Below are 18,223 nucleotides of genomic sequence, written 5' to 3'. Positions count from 1 at the left end.
TGTTTTTCTATGTTCCTTCACCAGCCGAGTCCCATCAATGACTTTGAAATTGGTAGTTACTGCATCTCTGTCAAGCAGGCTGTCTTTGGTGGATGGAGTAATGACTGGTTGGTTTAGAGTTAGAATTAAGTGTCTGAGTAGGGTGACAAGCCTACCTTCAGGCTCTTGCTTCTGTGAGCTAGCTGAATAAAGATTCAGCACAGAGTGTCAAACTAGTTTAAAGTTAAGTCTTTTCCTGAAGGGCATTATACCATGGTCAATCAATCAATCATTCAATTTTTTTGGAATTCCAGATTGACAGGAATTTCAATCATCAGTGCTACCTTTACTATAGATGAATCTGTCAGAGTTTCAGTTCAGAGCTGTTGTTGCATCAAGATACATTGTGTGATACATTTTATTCTATATTTATTCTACAATCAATCTTTTTTTTCTATTTTCAGATTGACAGGAATTTCAATCACCAATGTTACCTGTACTGCAACAGAATCTTTACAGAAACAGTGCAATATAAGTTTGAACCATGTCATAATGATCAGGTATGGTCACATGGTTATCACATGATCACAACATTTCATAAAACCAAGAATAGGAATGAAAGTATATATTTATAAGGGGCAGAGCATCACTGAAGTCCTACATATGTAAATCCTCTATCAAGACTCAAAAGTGACGTATGCAGTGGGGATGTGATTGTTTGAACTTTTAATGCATTAGGGACTTCATGTGTTGTAGAATGTACTGTGAAAGTACTTTGATTCATGGATACCAATTTTTGTGGATTATGGAAGAAACACAAGTTCGTATATTCTTGAATTCGTGGTTTTGAGGTATTCAGTACATGTATACACTTCAATGGAATTCTCTTTTTTAGTTGGGAACCAAATTTCGTGGTTTGACCTACTCATGAAAATCACGAAAATTGGTACCCCACAATTAATAATACTTTCACTGTACCACATATTTCCATCGGTCATGACACCAACAATATAATAACCTAATGGTGCATTATCAATAAAATTTAATGTAATTTGAGTACAAATAGCTTCGTCTCTCATAGGCAAAGCCTAAAATCATATTACTAAATATATTCAATGACTGTTGTTAAACAATTTGTCATTAGGATATTAGGTCACAAAATGTCAAACCAAAGATGAGTGTCAGCAACATACTATATTTGTAGATGTTCTGAGTCATTTATGACTTAAAATTTTGTTGAAAAAGACATATTTCGGAATGACATACAAACTTGTATATTTTTTGAACTTTTAAACACAAATGTACATTACCAAGTTAGTCATTAGCATCAGTGGTTTTGCAATTGGCAGTTCAAATAATTCCAAGGTAAATAAGGCTTTGATGCAGGAACAAATCTTACTTTTGACTTCATGGCAGTAACACTAAATGAGGGCAATATCTGCCCTTTTATGAGGTTTACTGACTACTTCCACAAAATTGGTGCAGTTCAGGAAGTGTAAACAGCTCCAAAGTTGGTTATTTATCATAACCTTGTCAAAAATTAAAAACAATCCGTAAATAGCACTACATTAAGGCAGCAGATGATTGTCTGTTGGCAATCAATATTTTTCTGTAGTTCTTACTGTTCAGAATTTGTAATACAATGCTACTGCTTTGATCGGCAGTTTCAACTGACAATGCTACATCAGATTGACCGTGATTTCACCGATGAACAGGATAACATTTTAAACAATTTGTGGAAGTAGTCAGTAAAACTCATAAAAGGGCAGATATTGCCCTCATTTAGCGTTATTGCCATGCGGCGGATAACAATGCCTTTATAACATGCAAAATCTATGTTATTTCAAGGAAATATGGGATAAATATTTTTATACACATACATTTCAGTGCAATATTATATCCAAAGAACATGGAGCAGACATTCAGGTTGAGAAAGAAGCCAGAAAATGGGCAACAAAGATAGCAAAGGAAACCAAAATGATCCGGGAACATCAGAGAACACTGAAAGCCCTGGAGGCTACGGCTGCTGGGGACCTGGTAAGATGGGCGAGGTTAATCATTTGGTAAAGAAATACATGAGAATCCTAAATGCTTTAGATTAAGTCTTTACCGTCTGAGGATGTTGTAAGGTTGAGGCATGGAGGGAAATGTAACCTGTATATATAGGTTTAAGCGACCAGATAACAATAATAACCTTATAGTTAGCCTACAGCTTTAGTCATATAGTTCAATTAATGTCTTTTTTTTTTAAATCTACCATGAACCGATCTTAATTTTTGTACAAATTTTTTTTCATTTCATATTAGGAATTTAGTGTCGGCAAATTCCTATATATATATATAGATTCACTGAACCATGAATGATTTGAAAAGAGTTGTGTTGGAAATGACTTACTTTGAACATGATGTGTGCAGTTTTAAAGTATTTATTTGAACTTTTATGCAAAATTTTCTAACAAAATTCCTGTTGATTTAGATAGTTGACATAGCAGTGAAATGTTATTTGAGTACACATCGCTCGGTCTCAAATAGAAAAGATGTAAATTCATATTATCACATTACAATCTATTAGTCATTATATTTTATAGGGTTCAGATTCAGGGACAGGCATGGAAACCAATCAACAGGAGACAGAACAGAAAATAGAGGAAATGAAACAACACATCAGGAAAGCTGAGGTAGGGTTATAATTATACCTCCATTCAGGAAAGCTGAGGTAGGGTTTTAATTATACCTCCATTCAGAAAAACTGAGGTAGGGTTTTGATTATACCACCATACAGAAGAACTGAGGTAGGGTTATAATTATACCTCCATTCAGAAGAGCTAAGGTAGGGTTGTTATAATTGTACCTCCATACAGAAAAATTGAGGTAGGGTTTTAATTATACCTCCATACAGAAGAACTGAGGTAGGGTTATAATTATACCTCCATACAGAAGAACTGAGGTAGGGTTATAATTATACTTCCATTCAGAAAAAACTGAGGTAGGGTTATAATTATACCTCCACTCAGAAAAGCCGAGGTAGGATTATAGATATACCTTCATTCAGAAAAGCTGAGGTAGGGTTATAATTATACCTCCATTCAGAAAAGCTGAGGTAGGGTTGTTATAATTATACCTCCATTCAGAAAAGCAGAGGTAGGATTATAATTATACCTCCATTCAGAAAAGCTGAGGAAGGGTTATAATTATACCTCCATTCAGAAAAGCTGAGGTAGGGTTATAATTATACCTCCATTCAGAAAAGCTGAGGTAGGGTTGTTATAATTATACCTCCAATCAGAAAAGCTGAGGTAGGGTTGTTATAATTATACCTCCATTCAGAAAAGCTGAGGTAGGGTTATGATTATACCTCCATTCAGAAAAGCTGAGGTAGGGTTATAATTATACCTCCATTCAGAAAAGCTGAGGTAGGGTTGTTAAAATTATACCTCCATTCAGAAAAGCAGAGGTAGGATTATAATTATACCTCCATTCAGAAAAGCTTAGGTAGGGTTGTTATAATTATACCTCCATTCAGAAAAGCTGAGGTAGGGTTGTTATAATTATACCTACATTCAGAAAAGCTGAGGTAAGGTTGTTATAATTATACCTCCATTCAGAAAAGCTGAGGTAGGGTTGTTATAATTATACGTCCATTCAGAAAAGCTGAGGTAGGGTTATAATTATACCTCCATTCAGAAAAGCTGAGGTAGGGTTGTTATAATTATACCTCCAATCAGAAAAGCTGAGGTAGGGTTATAATTATACCTCCATTCAGAAAAGCTGAGGTAGGGTTGTTAAAATTATACCTCCATTCAGAAAAGCAGAGGTAGGATTATAATTATACCTCCATTCAGAAAAGCTTAGGTAGGGTTGTTATAATTATACCTCCATTCAGAAAAGCTGAGGTAGGGTTATAATTATACCTACATTCAGAAAAGCTGAGGTAAGGTTGTTATAATTATACCTCCATTCAGAAAAGCTGAGGTAGGGTTGTTATAATTATACGTCCATTCAGAAAAGCTGAGGTAGGGTTATAATTATACCTCCATTCAGAAAAGCTGAGGTAGGGTTGTTATAATTATACCTCCAATCAGAAAAGCTGAGGTAGGGTTGTTATAATTATACGTCCATTCAGAAAAGCTGAGGTAGGGTTATGATTATACCTCCATTCAGAAAAGCTGAGGTAGGGTTGTTAAAATTATACCTCCATTCAGAAAAGCAGAGGTAGGATTATAATTATACCTCCATTCAGAAAAGCTTAGGAAGGGTTATAATTATACCTCCATTCAGAAAAGCTGAGGTAGGGTTGTTATAATTATATCTCCATTCAGAAAAGATGAGGTAGGGTTATAATTATACCTCCATTCAGAAAAGCTGAGGTAGGGTTGTTATAATTATACCTCCAATCAGAAAAGCTAAGATAGGGTTGTTATAATTATACGTCCATTCAGAAAAGCTGAGGTAGGGTTATAATTATACCTCCATTCAAAAAAACTGAGGCAGGGTTATAATTATACCTCCATTCAGAAAAGCTGAGGTAGGGCTGTTCTGTTGTTCCACTAAGAAAAGCTGAGGAAGGGTTGTTACTCTACCTCCACTGAGGAAAATTGAGATACCGTATTTTTGTGTGTATAGTGCACATTTATGTATTGTGTGCAGTGTAATTTTGAAGGTCTGAACATGTGAAAAAAAATTTTTTAGACTTATTTTGCAGTAAAATTTGTAAGACCAAAAAATCAATATTTTGCACTTGATTGGTCAATTTATTTGCCTTGATGTGGTATTTCCTATGAAAATGTGAAGGAAAGAAACTTCTATGCAGACTGAAACATCATGTAAAGATTTCAAAAATAATTATTTACAACGATTATGGTACTCAAACTTCCCACAAAACAAATGTATTCATTTATATGAATATTGTCATGTTATTTTTACAGACTGCCAAAGAAAAGGCAGAGGCAAGGATAGAGACATTACGAGAATCTGGCGGTAAGTTTAAACTGATCAGATTTAGATATTTTTGCGAGGGTCTATTTCTGACAGATTGACCTAGGGCCACAGCTGAAATACAAACAATTATTTGTTTAAAGTCAGATGAAGTACATGTATAATGTAGCCCATTAACTATTTAAGGTCAGATTAAAGGTTTTGATCATGCAACCATCATGTCTCACCCTACGTGGTGATATTTTCCTTCTTGTCTACAGTTCTATTATACCCACACTCAACAAGTTGGTGGTATATTAGAATCATCTTTCCCATCTATCATTCCGTCTGTCAATCCAAATTTTGTTGGAATTATCAAAGGATAGTTTGATTTTAAATTTGAGGCTTCATATTGATGGAGCACATCTTGTTATCAGATTGGATGCTGTCCAACATCAATTTCCTGCTTTTTTGGGGGGGAACTTTACTATTTTTCACTATATGGAATGATAGAGAAAAATTAATGGAATGATTGGTATGTAGCTATATGTAGATGGGGCATGGGTTGTAAGCGATTTTGGTTGTGCTCCAATATTAACTTCCATTACAAGTGGGAGTATACCTAGCACAAAGTGTGTACAACTTCGTTATGGTGTATCCATCTGCACCATGAAATTGATTTATTAACAGGTCATAGTTTTCCTTCCTTCGTTTGTCTACCCCGGACTTGACTTTTTATGAGCAACTCGGCAGGTGTTTCTAGAAAAGCAGAGGACACTTACCCTACCGGTGCACCTGGTCCATGCTCCCAATTTTTAGTGGAGTCCGAGTTGCTCATTTGCTTTTGTTACTTTGTATGTTTGATTTTAGTTACTTTATGTTCTTTGTTGTGTATGTCTGTTTTCCATGTCTGGTTTTTGTCCCTGGATTACATTATTTTGATTACTGCTATAACTTTGGTTCCCTTGATTACTCTTTGATTACCGCTATAACCTTGGTTCCCTTGATTACTCTGTCATGTCTATATCTATATAACTTTATTTTTATCAGTTAATGTTGATGAATGGTTAGCCAGTGCCCAAGCTGAGAGTCTGAGAGTCGAGGAAGATGCTATGTCCCGTAGTTCTAGTCAAGTATCTGTCCGGAGTGACAGTACTGGAAAGGTAATGTTTACCATCTTATTCTCAGTCCCGTAGCTCTAGTCAAGTATCTGTGGGGAGTGACAGTACTGGAAAGGTAATGTTTACCATCTTATTCTCAGTCCCGTAGTTCTAGTCAAGTATCTGTTGGGAGTGACAGTACTGGAAAGGTAATGTTTACCATCTTATTCTCAGTCCCGTAGCTCTAGTCAAGTATCTGTTGGGAGTGACAGTACTGGAAAGGTAATGTTTACCATCTTATTCTCAGTCCCGTAGCTCTAGTCAAGTATCTGTTGGGAGTGACAGTACTGGAAAGGTAATGTTTACCATCTTATTCTCAGTCCCATAGTTCTAGTCAAGTATCTGCCCAGAGTGACAGTACTGGAAAGGTAATGTTTACCATCTTACTCTCTGTCCCGTAGTTCTAGTCAAGTATCTTATTCCCACAAGCTATTTGTTTTGTTAATTTTAGGAGCTAGAAACACCACGAAAAAAATCTTTGTAATAGAATATATCTCCGAGAAGAGTGTAAGACACAAAATCAGTCATCTGTGAAATTAGATTAAATTCTTAAATTGTGAAAATAAGTAGCCAAGAAAATAAGTTATTTTGCAGTTTAACTTGGTATAGATGTTTTGTTTTATGATGTGATGCACTAAGGTTAGGAGAATCTGAATTTCATTTGTAAATTTGGTTGTTTAAAGAAAAATAAAGAAAGAGTATCCTACATTATAACTCATGGATTATTAGATTTCTCCAATTTTATAGTTATTGAAAGTATTTTAAGTACTTCATAACGTTGTGCTGAAATCATCATCATTTTACTATCTTGATTTTAGAAATCTGATAATCTATTTGTTACAATGTAAAAAGTTGTATGAAAACTGAATTATATCATATTCATATCACAACCATTTATTGTATTAATAAAAGGAAAGTGGTAAAGCCCTGAGTTTACCAAATTCCACTTTTACACAGGGATGATTTTCTTCCGCCTTTTAGCAGAATTCTGCTATTTCAAATCCGGATTTTATTGTTACAATTTTTTTTACTGTATATTTACTTCCAATTTTGCCAATTTCTGCTTTGTAAACCTCGTAAAATCATCCCTGTTTACAATAACCAATTTCAGAGACAAAAGAAAGAAAAAATACCAAATGTAATTCAAATGCTTTATTAATGGTCAACCCTGACAGTAGCCCTTAGGCTATTAAGGCCATTAGGTGACAGGGCATAAACTGCTCAATATGTCCTCTACCTCCATGATACATGATACTGAACATTAACATTGGAAGTCAAACTTCATCCATAGAGATTATTGTTCCTTGGATTTTCAATTTCAGGTTCCACTCTACCAATAAAAAAACCACTAAAATTAGTTCCCCATGGCTGCAAATAAAAATAAAACCACAGTTAATGATTATTATGTGGGACACATCTGAATGTTAAATATGTTTATATGAAGAATATGTGATCTATTTTTAGATGAGTAACGAAATTGAACAAACTTATACTAAATATGACGAAGATGATGACTTCATTGATGAGACATTTGAGGCCTCTAAACATGAAGAAAGCTACCTCTCGCGTGGGCATTCAGATCAGCAGTACACGGAGCCAAAAAGATGCCGTGCCATCTATGATTTTCAGGTAATTTTTAAAGTGGTAGGAAAAAGTGTTGTGTTTTTAAATGAAGTGACCAAACACTAGTATGAATAAGAAACTAAAATTATTTAAAAAATTATTTTGAACAAAACTAAGGCTATATTTTAGGTTTTATGCATACATAATATTACTCATTTTTTATTTTCGTCATCAAGTTAAGCTGAATTTTGTGCTTACTAATTAATTAGTCAAGGATAACAGCTAAAGGCAGTCTATGGGCCTTCAATGAGCGGTGAGAAATTTTTTACCTTGTGAGTCAGTCTTATACTGGCCTGAAAATGAAAAAAATAATATTTGTTCAGCAAAATGAGCATTACACTACACCATAAAAATATTAAAAATTTGACGGAAAGTTTTGAGATTCCTGTCTTAGGACAGGTGCAAATGATTTGATGGGGTTGAATGAGTTTGATTGGGACCTAACCCAAGCTTGGTTTCTCAAATACCTATTGTAGGGATTCTAAAATTAATTACGTGAATTACAACTAATTTATGCTATGGTTGTTCATTCGTTTTAGGCAAGTAACGGTGATGAGCTGGATATGGTGGAAAATGAACAGTTAGAGATAATCAGCAGTGGTGAAGGTGACGGATGGGTCAAGGCCAGAAATTATCAAGGTCGTGAAGGTTACATTCCAGAAAATTATGTTGAAATGATTACTGACAATGAAAACATTGAATTTCATCCTGTAGCTCAGACAGAAGAACAGTTTACAGAGCCTGATGTTGTATCACCGACATCTGTTGATGCTATAAGACAGGAAGTGACGTCATATTCATCATCTGACGTGGAGGTTCAGATGACAACCAATGCAATGACAATGGAGAGTCCAAACCTTGCAGGTAAGTTTGAGTAATGGTGGTTTTGTAAGTTTGAAATCATTGCAAGGGATTATAATTCTTATTGTATGTATTTATACTATATGCTTCTAGATAGTACTGTTATATTGAGTCATTTGACTGATAAGTAAACTGAAATTTTTAGAGGGTGTATGACCTAAAACCCTGTATGATAATAGGAATCTGAATTTATTAACTTGTATGATTTTTACATGCCATTTGCTGATTTTTCTATCAATCCATACATCAGAAAGTCAAAAATGCTTCATGAATAATGATTTTCAAGTCTAAAGTTTGGTATCATGGCTGAAAGCTATGTGTTTTTTTTTTGTTTTTTGTTTTTTTTCAGAATTATGGGCTTGAAATACTGATAAATATGGGAGTTATGGGTGTATCATGCATTTATCAAGTATTCATTTTCTTTTACAGAAGGTGTATGGGCCAGAGCCTTGTATGACTACATGGCAATCTCTGATGAGGAACTGTCATTCCAGGAGGGAATGTTGATCAAAATAATAAGGAAGGACGACAATGGAGTGGATGATGGGTACTGGGAAGGAGAACTAAATGGGAAAGTTGGTGTGTTCCCTTCATTGGTGGTAGAGGAAGTTGGAGGAGGCTCTGAGGTATGAAAATGAGGGGAAGATAGAATAATACTTATGATAAAGTTAAGGAATGTCAATAAGATGAAACGAAATAAGAAATATATTTTTCCTAAACATTTCATTTGGAATGTATTAATGATAAGAACAACAAACAAAAGAGAACTCATTAGGATAGTGGACTCCAGCATGATAATATGTCTCAATAAGAAACTTAGATGTAGTTTATCTATTTTTATACTACTTTTTTACTAATTAAACTTCATAGGAATTATGCAATTTCTTACGATAAAGTTGGCAACTTCAAAATTCCGGAAATGTTCAAAACTTCAGTTTCTCAAACTCCCAGTATCAGGAACACTTTTGAACATTTCCTTGGAGTTAGAGCTACCAAGATTTGACTATAACTTGTTTGGTTTTGCAAATTAATGAATAAATCTAGTGAACAACTTTCCTTGGGCTGGTCCTCTGTTTTATTTGCTTAAAAAAGGGGTTATTATGTGATGTACAAATTCTTGCTTTTGTTGTTGGATTTTGAGACATTTTTCTCAAGACTTCAATACTGTTCACATTTAATGATGTTTGTTCTCTTGTTTGTTAGGTCAGATTCATTGTCTCATATTTTCACATCTCATTTCTACTTACCTTATCATAATCCCTATTATCTATACCTTGTAGTGTTCATCGATTCAGCAACAGTTATCTCCCCCTCCGGTAACAATAACAGCAGCAACACCTACAGATGAAGAGCCACCTTCACCTTTATCCCCTTCATATAAACAAGGTAGGTAATTTGAATTTTTCTATACAGAGTTGTCTTTCTTTTTATTTGAAAGAGAATGGTTGATCAAAATTTTGATAAATTGAGGTAAGAGGTCAGTTAATTTTGCAAGACAAAGAAAATAAATCGATTTAAGTCACATGGCAGAAAAAATGTCAAAGACTGATTGTGTCCAAATATTTTGCTTTGTCTGAGAAATGATACAATCTTGTTTCTTCTATTTAAATCCAACCTATTTGAAATTAAAATCTTCGATGTTTTTCTCCCTTTTTCTGGTGTGTCTATTAAAGAAATGTCAATATTTGATCAGAAATCACTGTGATGACATTCAGGATCACATAGACATCTTTCCAAAATGAATACATGAAATGTTCCTCTATATTTTCAAAGAAAGTCATGGAATTTGTAAATTAGTGTTAGGGGTGTCAGTGTTCTAGGATTCCTATTTCCTGTTACCCTGGGCAAGGGAAATTTTGGTCAGGGAAAGTTAGGTACTTAGTTACTCTTTCCTGTGGCAAGTTAAAAACTTCATATGCTGTAAGGATTTGTTTTGTTAGGAAAACAGTCATTGACTGTGGGAAAGTTGATTTTAGATGGATTTTTCCTGAGGAAACCTCAATTTTTAAAAAATCCTAGAACACTGGGTGTCCATCTGTCCTTCCTTCCTTTACACAGTGGGACCCGATACTCCTCCTACATTACTGAATGGAATTGAATGAAACTATCAAACAATCTTTATTACATATACTTATTGTGTATTTCCCATTTCAGATTTTGATTCAAATCAATATAAAGGTCAAAAGGTGCATGTTTTTTAAAGAGAGAGTGGGGGTATCAAATTAGTGAGCATTTTTAGTTTTTGCTAAACCTTTGATACGACCTCTGACCTAGGATAGAATGATGTTAGATATCCTCTAAAAGGAAGAAGATATAAAGGAGACTGACATTGAAGACTTTATGGCTTTGATTATACAGAATGAAAACTTTTCTGATGTATCCTATCTGGAATCCTTAGGAATGCCATGTAATCCTTCTCTCTTTCACATCTTTTGTATTTTTTTATATGAATATATTTTTAAGTTCAGTTTTTTTTTACTGGTGTGTCATTGTCCTATTTTGTTTGCAGTACACAATTTAGGTTCAGCTAGATCACAGAAACGTAGATCCAACCATCCATCCCACCGACCCAAATTTTATCATCGTAGATCAAATTCTGGCACAAAAAATCCCACCTCTTATGAGTCTGCAGTGTAATAGGTATATCAAAATACGTACACCAAACTAACACTGCTAGAGGCTACTGTAATCACCTATATGTAGCACATATCGATGTCAATATAGACTTGGTGTAGGGAAATATATTTGAGGATGAGAAATGATGTTTTTGATTGTTGAGAACCCAACGATAGGCACACTCTTGCTATTATTACTGATTAGAATAAGATGGCTTCCATCCATGGTATCTTTGGGTTATTGTAAATTTTATATGACAGTGATTTTCGTTCTGTTTAGGGAATGGGCTTTGAGCCCATGCAGTTAGGAAAAAGATCATGAAAATTGAGGCTTTTGGGAATAATCTCTATACAAATGTACATGTCTTGAGGGCAAAGGTTTTATTTAGTGTATTAAAAACAATTTCCATCATTGAAATTCTCAATGAAGCCCATTATAGTTTCCATTTTATCTAAGTCTGATTGACCTCTGGATGATAAATTAGATACAGTAAAGTGGAGAGAAGTTTGTAAATCTTATAAATCTCCTTTTTAATCATGTACAAATTTGGAGATAATGTTTCAAGTCACAATTGGGAACTTCACTACTGAAATTTGGGAAATTTTTTAGCATTTTTCTCTTTGAAAATGGGACCCAATGTCAGCCCTAAAAGAAGGATTGAAAATCACTGTTTTAGAGTTATCGTAAATAAATGACTGAAGGGTAACTCTATCTCAGGCAAATGTAAATAATCTATTTAAGTAGTACTCCAGCTAAGAATCATGCAAAATGTGATTCATTGGTAAAGAGCCTACATATTTTTATTTTTCATATTTTGTTTGATTTTCCATAGTAAACAGAAATCAACATTCAGTTTTTCATATCACCCATGTTTTTAGGAGATAAAAATTGTATAGAATGCACTGTATTTCAAAATTAAGGGAGATAACTCTGTAATTGACACTCAAATACAATAGAATCTATTGGATTTTCAATTTTGATTATCTCCTAAGAACAGGCAGATTTGAATTAATAATTACACATTTCATAGTATAGACCCATAAAAATATGTAGCCTTTTTTTGGGGTGTATCACATTTTTCAGATTTTGCATGATTCTTACAAAGACAGCTTCTTAAGATTTGAGAAAATAAATAGTTGAGTCTTGAATATGTTTAAATAATGTGATGTCTCATTAGACTTTAATAGAAATTGCAGAAAGCTAAGGTCACTTTGAATTAGTTGACAGATGGTGGTGAAAGTACATACATATAGATATGTCAATATTTTATGATATTTAATCGGTCTTAATTTTACATGTAAAGATTTTACATCAAATGTAATTTTAGATGTGCATGAAATTATGTATGCATGTGAAAATTATATAGTAATATTTCTGCACAGTGTTTAAAGGTATTAAAAAGGAACTTTGGAATTGTTGACTTTTGAAACATTTGCAAAAACAAAATTACTCCTTAATTTGAAGCAGAAGAGCAACTTAAAATTTGTTAAGCGCTATTAAAATTATTCTAATACTAACCCTGTCAAAGTAAATTTCTCTGAAATATTTTCTGTCCATAGGTCTGAAAAAAAGCATAATTCATCCTACTGATGCAAATTATTTTATTCCCTTTGAAAAGAAAAGATTCGAAGATTCCCGCAAATATTCATAAAGTTGAAATGAAGAATTGAGAATTTATTTGTTTAACTCAAAACCATGTTTAAGTACTTAGTTATGATAGCAGACAAGCCAAAGGTTCATATATATGTTGTCAAGGGAGATAACTAAAAGTTGTTGTTTCAACTTATACAGGATAACATACATCTATTAGGCTAGTTTTACTATAATATTTTTTTTTTGTGTTTAGGAAAATATGCTCGAAGATATGCATACAACACTTCCAAAAGGTTTGTCTAGCACTGCTATATGTGCAGTTCTTCATAGACTCACAGATCTTTGCTTTAATACCACCCAAAACTAATGATGACTGAATCCATACTAACATGTTTTTATGTTAATTAACTAACAATACACATCAGTGATGGATTTCAGGTTTAAGGAGAGGGGGGATTTGAAAAAAAAAATTGCTATGTGGAGCAAGGAGCAAATGTTTCAGGTATATTTTTGTGAAAAATCAAGATCAAGCAAAAAAAAAGCCTTTTTTTTTTGGGGGGGGGATATAGGGGGCACATGTTAGTTTTGAAATTAATCTTACTATTGCTATAAACCATTTTGGGTGGAAAATGAGTTTTATACCTCTGTTTCTTAAGTTTTATTTGTCTGGTAAAGCTAGTTTAATTTTGATCTACTGTAGTTGTTTTTAAATCCTTCATGCAGTGTTTGAAGGTCTAACTGTTATTTAGATTGATTGGATCTGATCATGTCATTGATATATCAGTTGTTGTCCTCCGCCGATAGTGGAGTGGGGACATAGAAATGCTGGTGTCCGTCCGTCCATGTGTCCGTGCGTCCGAAGCTTGTGGACACAACTCCTCAGAAACCTTTGAACGGAATTTGACCAAATTTTGTAGTTTTTTGTCACCATATGTAGTTGATCATACATAACTGCTATTTTGATTCGACAATTTTGATGAGAGTTATGGGACTTTGTTCATTTTTCATATTATTGGTATAGGAACACCTTGTGGACGCAACTCCTCAGATACCGCTGAACAGAATTTGACCAAATTTTTTAGAAAAAAAAGAAAACGGTTGCAAGTTAATACTGGTCCCATTTGGGACCCTCAATTCCTAATGCAGGACTTTTGACATTTCATTTACCATGGTCTTGGACCTGCCATACCTTTTACTTTCTTTAGGTGGACCTTTCTTTTATGTCATGAAAAAGTCTTTGACCTTTCCCTTTCAACTCCTGTAAAAGGGTCATTACCCAAACTTTTGAAATTTTGTATTATCAGTTTTGCAGTGATCTGATATAAAACTTGAAACAGTGCATATTGGCAGCAGTGCACGTGTATAGACTGCTTTAGATGGAAGAAATGGAAATTCAAAAGATCTGTCTTCGTGTTTTTTTATCACTATAACCATTAACAGTTTTCTATAACATTTGCTTGTAGTTCAGCTCTTTGTCCTTATACATTTAGCAGCTTATTTATTTCTACATATGGTAACCTACATATGGTAACCTATATATGAATTTAACAGAAAAAAGGCACATTTTCTATACTCAAACATACTTTATATAATACATTTCAGGCTTGGTCTGTATGTATATATATATTGTACTCTTAGCTTTCTGTCTTAAATGTACCAGTGTATTATATTGGTACAAGACATTTGTACATTGTATATCCAAAAATTGTTTTTTGTGCTTTAATTATATGGTTTTTAATTAAAGTTTTGGTCCAAACTGAAGTTTTATTAGCTGATTTTTTACATCATGAAATATTCATTAATTTCTGACCATTGAGTGAAACATTAAAATGGCTCTGAAATTATTATTGCATTTCTGCAATTCAAAGTTTCATCATTTTTTTTTCTATTGAAGTTAAGCTTGGAATCATTGTTTATGTAGATTATGTTTTGGATTATACATTAAGTTCAGGATTGTTAAAATGAACATCATATTTAGGATCATTGAAATTGCATATCAAGTTCAAGATCGTGGACTATTAAGTTCAGTATCGTCGAATATGTTTATCAAGTTTAGCATCATTTATATGTATGTAAAGTTCAGGATCACTGATGATGTGCATTAAGTTCAAGATCAATGCATCTATTTTCCATCTTCTTTATCTATTTAAATAATATATACAATATGTTGTAGGTGACACTGTGGATGATGAAGTTAATCACACCAATGATCAGGTTAGAAATATTTTCAGTCTTTATTACCTCCCCCCTTTTCCGATGAAGTGGCAAAGAATTATTTATACCCATCCAAAAGTTGCCTGTCCCTCCTCCGATGTTTTCCAGTTGTTAAGTAATATGAAATAAAAGTTAAATTTCATTATATGTCTACATGATGAAATGTGTAATGATTCATTCCAATCTGTCTGCTCTTAGGGGATAACTCATATTGAAAATCCAATGGTTTCTACTGTACATTGGTGTCATTTACCAAGTTATCTCCCTTTATAATGAATTCTACAGTACATTCTATATAATTTATATCTCTTTTGACCAGAGGTTATATGCAAACCACATTTTAATTTTTATTTAGTTTTAACGTTTTAAACAAAATATCAAAAATAAAAATATGTTGGCTTTCCAATCATGAATCACATTTTGCATGGTACTGCTTAAAGTTTTGACATAGTAGTAATCATTTCTCCTCGTCACTGTGAACTTTAACTTGCATTCAAACTGGTTTTAAGTTAATTCTTTGAGTTGTGAAACAATATACCCACATATGCTTTTAGAATTCTTGATATATTTTTATAACAGGAAACAATTGAGGACACAAGTCCCAACTAGGTAGGGATCTCGCATATTTAATGTCATTCTGTTTCTAGGAATTAGTAATCGGTCATTTCACATCAATGTCAAGGTTTTATTCTTATTTCTTTAGATAGTTTTATACATTGATACCAATTCTGTTGTTGTACATTTATTTGTCTGTTTTTGTTTTTTTTTTGTTTTTTTTGTTTTTTCCTGAATGGGTGTGATGGTTTCATTTTTATGGCATTTAAAAAAGTAGTATCAAGTACACTTGAAACTTTTGTTGACACAAATTAAAGAACGTTTTGACCCTTTCGCCATGTCAAGTGGAATTGGTAATTTTCCCTGTATGTTGTGTAGTGTATATAATTTTAATTCAGTACTTTCTTTTAGTTTCATTTATTTTATATATTCAGTACCATTTTGTGTAAGAATAAGGCAATGTTTGGCACATTTTTCTCAATTTGGTCTTTTTTGCCTCAAAAATATTAGAAAACATCCAAAAGCTATTTAAATTTATTGTGATGCATTATTGACATAGATACATATTGACTACATATTTTGGGATTAAGTGAGGACAATTTTACTGCCATTTTTTCACAGTGCATTTCAATTAATTTTGACCTATCAATATCTTAAAAAAGCAAACTAACAAACTTTTTGATGGTTATTTCTGGAGGTTTTAAAGTATAGATACTTGTACAATGCAATAAAATATCTCCTTCTTTTTTCATTATGTGCCACACCTTAAGTTATATACATTTTGCCAGATTCTTAGACAGAGAAGTATTTAAGTTTCATTTCTCACAATAGTTTTACTGTTGTAAATAATATCAAACCACAATGGAAGTTTACATGGACAATTATTATTGTGTCAGTTTAAATAAGATTTTAATTCACACCTAACAGGTTGGCCTTATCTAAAAATAGTAGAATCTTGTTATTGAAACAACATTAATGCTTTTATCGACTGATTGAATGTTAAGTTTCTTGAACGTCAGGCTGCAATTACCAGGACATGGTTGATTGATTGATTGATTGTTACCAGTATTTGAAATTAGCATTAGGTAGCCAATTCAAGAACATTAATACAACCAGGACAAGAAGAAGTCAAATATTAATTTTAAAAATATAAAAAGGAGGGTGTGAGACCATTTAGACAAAATTTGGACTGCTTGTTATTGACAATTGGTAGAGTTGGATAGGGAAAACATGTTTTTTGACTGTGGCTACCCAAAGCAACTTAAACTGTGCCAACTATATGGATGCATCAAATGTTGCAATCAACACACACTGGTTCTTTATTTAACTTTCTGGTCTTTAAATGCCATTCAAACATATTGATTTGTTCAAATGATATCTTTTTTAGATGTACAAGAAAGTAAGATTTCCCGTCAACTACACCATTGAAAATCACCATTACTACGATCAGTCCCACAGTTACGATGATGATGATGATGATTATTATGATTATGATTTCGATGCAGATGAGGAAGAATCTATAGTTTGAAGTTATTGCATGCAGGGCCAAGAAACAGGTTTTATGCAGACCAGTACAGGGTCAGGATGTGTAGGACTAGTTTAGCATTTGGTGTTGTGAATTATATCTGCTGATTTAATCAGGGTCACCTTCAAACTGTGCATTATAAGAACTTTATGCAATTTTTAGTGCTGTGTTTTTTCTACACTATTGTTGTATTGTGTAATTTAATGTCTAAACAGTTTTATAGTGTCTACAAACTAGATAAAGCTACAATTCATTATATCCACTCCCAACACAAATCCCAAGATGGTAGTTGAGGTTGATAAGTCTATTTATAGATGTGATGTCATACAGTGATTTTTATTGTTTATCAATTGCTCAGATAGCATTTGAAATGTAATAATTAAGGAATTTATGTATTCTGCCACTTCACGTGGTAATTTGTCCTTTTTTACTCAGATTACATGAAACATATGTGTAAAAGTGCTAAATTCAAGATCTTTAAGATTATGTTATTTTGTGTGTAAAATCCTATTGTGTATGAAAACAATGAATTGAATGAAAATTCATTCTTTCTCCTCCAAGACAATTTAAAGGGCTTTTAACAATGCCATTAATAACACTTAATGCAAGGCATTGTTTAACATTTATGGGAGAGGGAGATAACCTAATATAAGTATTTTACACATTAAGCAAGATTTTTATTGTTGACATCACAATCAATAATGTGACTGATATATTAAAATAGCAAAAATTGATGATATGTTTATAGCATGTTGTGTTTATTTGGAAGGAAATGTAGAGAATTAGTGATGGTAGGACTAAATTTAAATGTGATAAAATGTATCATGTGTTGTGTGAACTAACAACAGAATTTCAACATATAAAGTTGTTGAAATGATTTTTGAAAATGTTAAATTGTTCAAATGTTTTAATTATTGTGTCAATAGACTTGGCAGTTATGGAAAGATTAGTTGAAAAAAAATGAAAACATCTCTCAACTCTTAGAAATTTTTGAGAGGGAGATCTCCTGCTTTAGTATTTTCTAAGGTTAACACCTATAATTACCATATGTAAAGCATTTACTATTCAAGAGTTATGTCCCTTTTCCATTCAAACAGGGGTACATGTAGTCGTCTTTTTTTCTAATGTAAAGTATTTTCTAGGTGTAGTTCAATTTGTAGAATCATCTATCATCTTTTTTTCTA

At 33.0% G+C, this 18,223-nt stretch overlaps 1 protein-coding gene and 1 long non-coding RNA gene across 5 annotated transcripts in view; one reads left to right on the top strand and one right to left on the bottom strand.

The window, feature by feature from the left end:
- The window catches only part of LOC148605764 (protein nervous wreck-like), a 46,200-nt gene extending 28,190 nt beyond the window's left edge, over window positions 1–18,010 (top strand). For 2 of the 4 annotated variants that reach the window (XM_088547732.1, XM_088547731.1), the window contains 11 exons: window positions 444–539; window positions 1,867–2,016; window positions 2,567–2,656; window positions 4,904–4,955; window positions 5,943–6,055; window positions 7,517–7,681; window positions 8,215–8,539; window positions 8,966–9,162; window positions 9,817–9,922; window positions 14,919–14,959; window positions 16,902–18,010. In XM_088547732.1, coding sequence (XP_088403858.1) covers window positions 444–539; window positions 1,867–2,016; window positions 2,567–2,656; window positions 4,904–4,955; window positions 5,943–6,055; window positions 7,517–7,681; window positions 8,215–8,539; window positions 8,966–9,162; window positions 9,817–9,922; window positions 14,919–14,959; window positions 16,902–17,042 — 1,476 coding nt within the window. In that variant the 3' untranslated portion in view covers window positions 17,043–18,010. Of the gene's footprint in view, window positions 1–443; window positions 540–1,866; window positions 2,017–2,566; window positions 2,657–4,903; window positions 4,956–5,942; window positions 6,056–7,516; window positions 7,682–8,214; window positions 8,540–8,965; window positions 9,163–9,816; window positions 9,923–11,045; window positions 11,177–12,998; window positions 13,039–14,918; window positions 14,960–16,901 lie in introns of all 4 variants that reach the window. The other 2 variants (XR_015915770.1, XM_088547734.1) reach the window with 2 other exon arrangements.
- Window positions 7,190–9,914, bottom strand: LOC148605765 (uncharacterized). Its single transcript, XR_015915771.1, has 3 exons — window positions 9,784–9,914; window positions 7,945–7,968; window positions 7,190–7,382 (listed from the first exon to the last, which is right to left on the bottom strand). It is a non-coding gene; the product is annotated as an uncharacterized LOC148605765 (long non-coding RNA).
- Window positions 18,011–18,223: the final 213 nt, after the last annotated feature.

Source organism: Perna viridis, chromosome 10 (genome assembly GCF_037379345.1).
Source record: "Perna viridis isolate PV_CMFRI_1.1 ecotype Kerala chromosome 10, ASM3737934v1, whole genome shotgun sequence".
NCBI classification, from domain to species: Eukaryota; Metazoa; Mollusca; class Bivalvia; order Mytilida; family Mytilidae; genus Perna; species Perna viridis.
The sequence above is the reverse complement of the archived record's forward strand: the minus strand, read 5'-3'. Positions and strand labels throughout refer to the sequence as shown.